The sequence below is a fragment of the Arachis ipaensis genome, chromosome B10 (genome assembly GCF_000816755.2).
Source record: "Arachis ipaensis cultivar K30076 chromosome B10, Araip1.1, whole genome shotgun sequence".
NCBI lineage: Eukaryota > Viridiplantae > Streptophyta > Magnoliopsida > Fabales > Fabaceae > Arachis > Arachis ipaensis.
Genome location: NC_029794.2, coordinates 20,416,177 through 20,418,760, shown reverse-complemented (window position 1 = coordinate 20,418,760; position 2,584 = coordinate 20,416,177). Strand labels below are relative to the sequence as shown.

Here is a 2,584-nt window from a genome sequence, read left to right as displayed (position 1 = left end):
TTCTTGACCTAATAGACTTTGATTCTTTATCTCTTAGTAAACTATGTAAACAGAAATACGTATATGCATACATGTATATCGCTTAAATTTTTTTCTTTATTTGTTTAATATTTCTTTTATTAGTCTTCAAATTTTGATCATACCTGATTTCTTTCTGATCTCTTTTTTTTGGCTTCTGCATTCGTTGTTCTTATATTTTGTTGTGTTCTCTGTAGACTGTTAACCATGATTTTCATGCAAGAATTTCGTCCTCACAAGGTTCTAATTTATTTGGGAATCATCAGCCTCTCACTATTAGGGAAGAGCTTCGGAGTGCCTGTCGAGGCTGTTGAAAGAATGGATGAGTGTAGTGGCTAATCATTTGTTACATTACAAGTTATTAAAATGTATGCAATAATTTAAATAATGAACCCCAAAATCATATAAAAAATGTATTTTTTTCAAGCATGTTATAATTTTATATTTAAATATCTCATATAAAAAGATATTTTTAAGTAAAATAAGTTAAAGGTACTTTTTTATTTATTTATCATGTGAAAATATATATTTTAAAAAAATTTAAAAATATAAATTTTACCTTCCCAAAAAAATTATAATGAATTTTTTTAGTAATTTTACTTTTATTATTAGAAATTTACCAAAAGCACTAAAAAGTTAATAAAAATATCTTTTTCATCAATTTTTTTTATCGATTTAATCACGCTTAAACAAATACTTAGTTGCTTTTATTAGTTTATCGATATATTTAACATAGTTCATTTTCTATCTTAATACTTTAAGAGTCTAGAGATAGACATGTTTTGGTAAAAAAAAGTTAAAAATTTCTAGCATACTGGATGCATTAGATCAATAGATGTGGACCGCACGATGGAGTTGGAACGATTCTGATTGGAGAACAGGCATTTTCCATTGGGAACACATTATCTCTTCCTCACTACTTTCCTTTTCGTGAAGCCGATTCTGATTCGGAGCCCTCTCACTCACACATCTCTTCTCATTCTCTTTGGAATTCTGGCGAAGATAGAGTGGAATTCGGGCGAAGATAGAGTCCGATCAGAAGAGGAAGAAGTCTCCGGTGGTGCCGGCGGAGCAGAAGGAGAAGCATAAGCAGCATTTGAACAAGACGAAGAAGATGTCGTACTGCAGCAACAGCCACGATGGTGATGGAGGTGAGGTTAGGGCATCACACATGCTGGTGAAGCACCAAAGTTCGAGGCGCAAGGCGACGTGGAAGGATCCAGAAGGCCAGGTCATCAGAAACACCACCAGAGACAGCGACGTCTCTCAGCTAAAGGCCTTCCGTGATGACATCATTTCTGTCAAATCCAAGTTTGAGGACATCGCCTCTCGCTCCTCGGATTGCAGCTCTGCCAATCGCGCCGGTGAACTCGGTCAGTCCCTCTCTTCGTATAATTCCAAATTTAACCACAAAAATATCTATTTACTTAGTAGAAGAAGTGAAAAGTGTTGTTAACATTTCCTATTATGTTTAGATCTTGCTTGAGCAATTAGGTATCATTATGAATTGTCGTTGTTCACTGTGCAATTTGTTATTTGTTATCAATTTATCACGATAAATAGGTCACTCCCAATTTGTTTTCCAGAATACTTCAAATACTGCTAGAAGATGGGAACCATCTTGATAAATTTGGTTGTTAAAGGGGTGTTTTCATTTACACTGGTATGTGATCAATTGAGATTTGTGTTGGAACTATTCCAAAATTCCAAAGGGTATTGTGTTTGAATTTGGATGGCTTCATTTGTTGGTTTGTTACCTTTTGGATTGATGCTTTTGTTTTCCTTCTGATTGTGAGTTAATTGTGTGTTTTGAGAATCGATTTTATGCTTATTAATTTGTAGGAATTGATCGTTAATATTAATTAAAGCTATGTTAGTATATTTTCTAAGTTCTTCTTATGATTTGATACATGATAAATAGATCAGTCCCAATTTGTGTCTGCCACAGAATAATAATATTTGTTTTTTAGTATCTATTAATTGAAAAAAGGAGTTTATATTTCTATAAATTTTCTAAGACTTTATATTTGATGGGCTGGTGTGGTTTGAGTAAGATGTATGCAATTCACTTGAGTTTTGGTGGACTTTAACTCATTCCAAGTATTGATTTATAATCTACTCATTAAGAATCATGATTTTCAGGTGATTCTTTATCTAATGGGGTCTTCTTTTGTGATTGAGGCAGCAGTCTTGCCAGCAGTCCCGATGATAATAGTTCCAATGGGATCAAACTAGATGAAAATGAAGTATGGGAGTTCTGGTTTGCTTATCGCAATACATGGCAGGGAATGGTACTTGCAATTTGTTGTTGTCTTGATTGTTACTTCCTGGCATTAGTTGGCAATACTGTAATTCATGAAACTAGCCCTTTTGTCCATTTATTCTGTCACTTCCACACTGCCACGCCATCCTTTCTCAAGATTTTCTTTTCATTCAGCTGTATTTATATTCTTATATAATCTACTCATTAAGATATTTTCTTGAATGGGGCTTTACGTTTGTGATTTCCCAGATGACAATCCCCAAAGGGTGAGAAAGTTTGCGCACCAAAGGACATGTTTCTTGG

At 34.0% G+C, this 2,584-nt stretch overlaps 1 protein-coding gene across 1 annotated transcript; it reads left to right on the top strand.

The window, feature by feature from the left end:
• Window positions 1,133-1,643, top strand: LOC110268371 (peptidyl-prolyl cis-trans isomerase Pin1-like). The gene is made up of 2 exons (XM_021114485.1): window positions 1,133-1,391; window positions 1,582-1,643. The coding sequence occupies exons 1-2, from the start codon at window positions 1,133-1,135 to the stop codon at window positions 1,641-1,643; spliced, it is 321 nt and encodes a 106-aa protein (XP_020970144.1).

What these genes read in the sequence shown, in the direction of transcription:
- LOC110268371 (XM_021114485.1), top strand. Translation starts at nt 1,133, where the DNA reads ATGTCGTACTGCAGCAACAGCCACGATGGTGATGGAGGTGAGGTTAGG. An exon ending in CAATCGCGCCGGTGAACTCG is followed by an intron (nt 1,392 to 1,581) that starts GTCAGTCCCTCT and finishes CACGATAAATAG; the next exon opens with GTCACTCCCAATTTGTTTTC.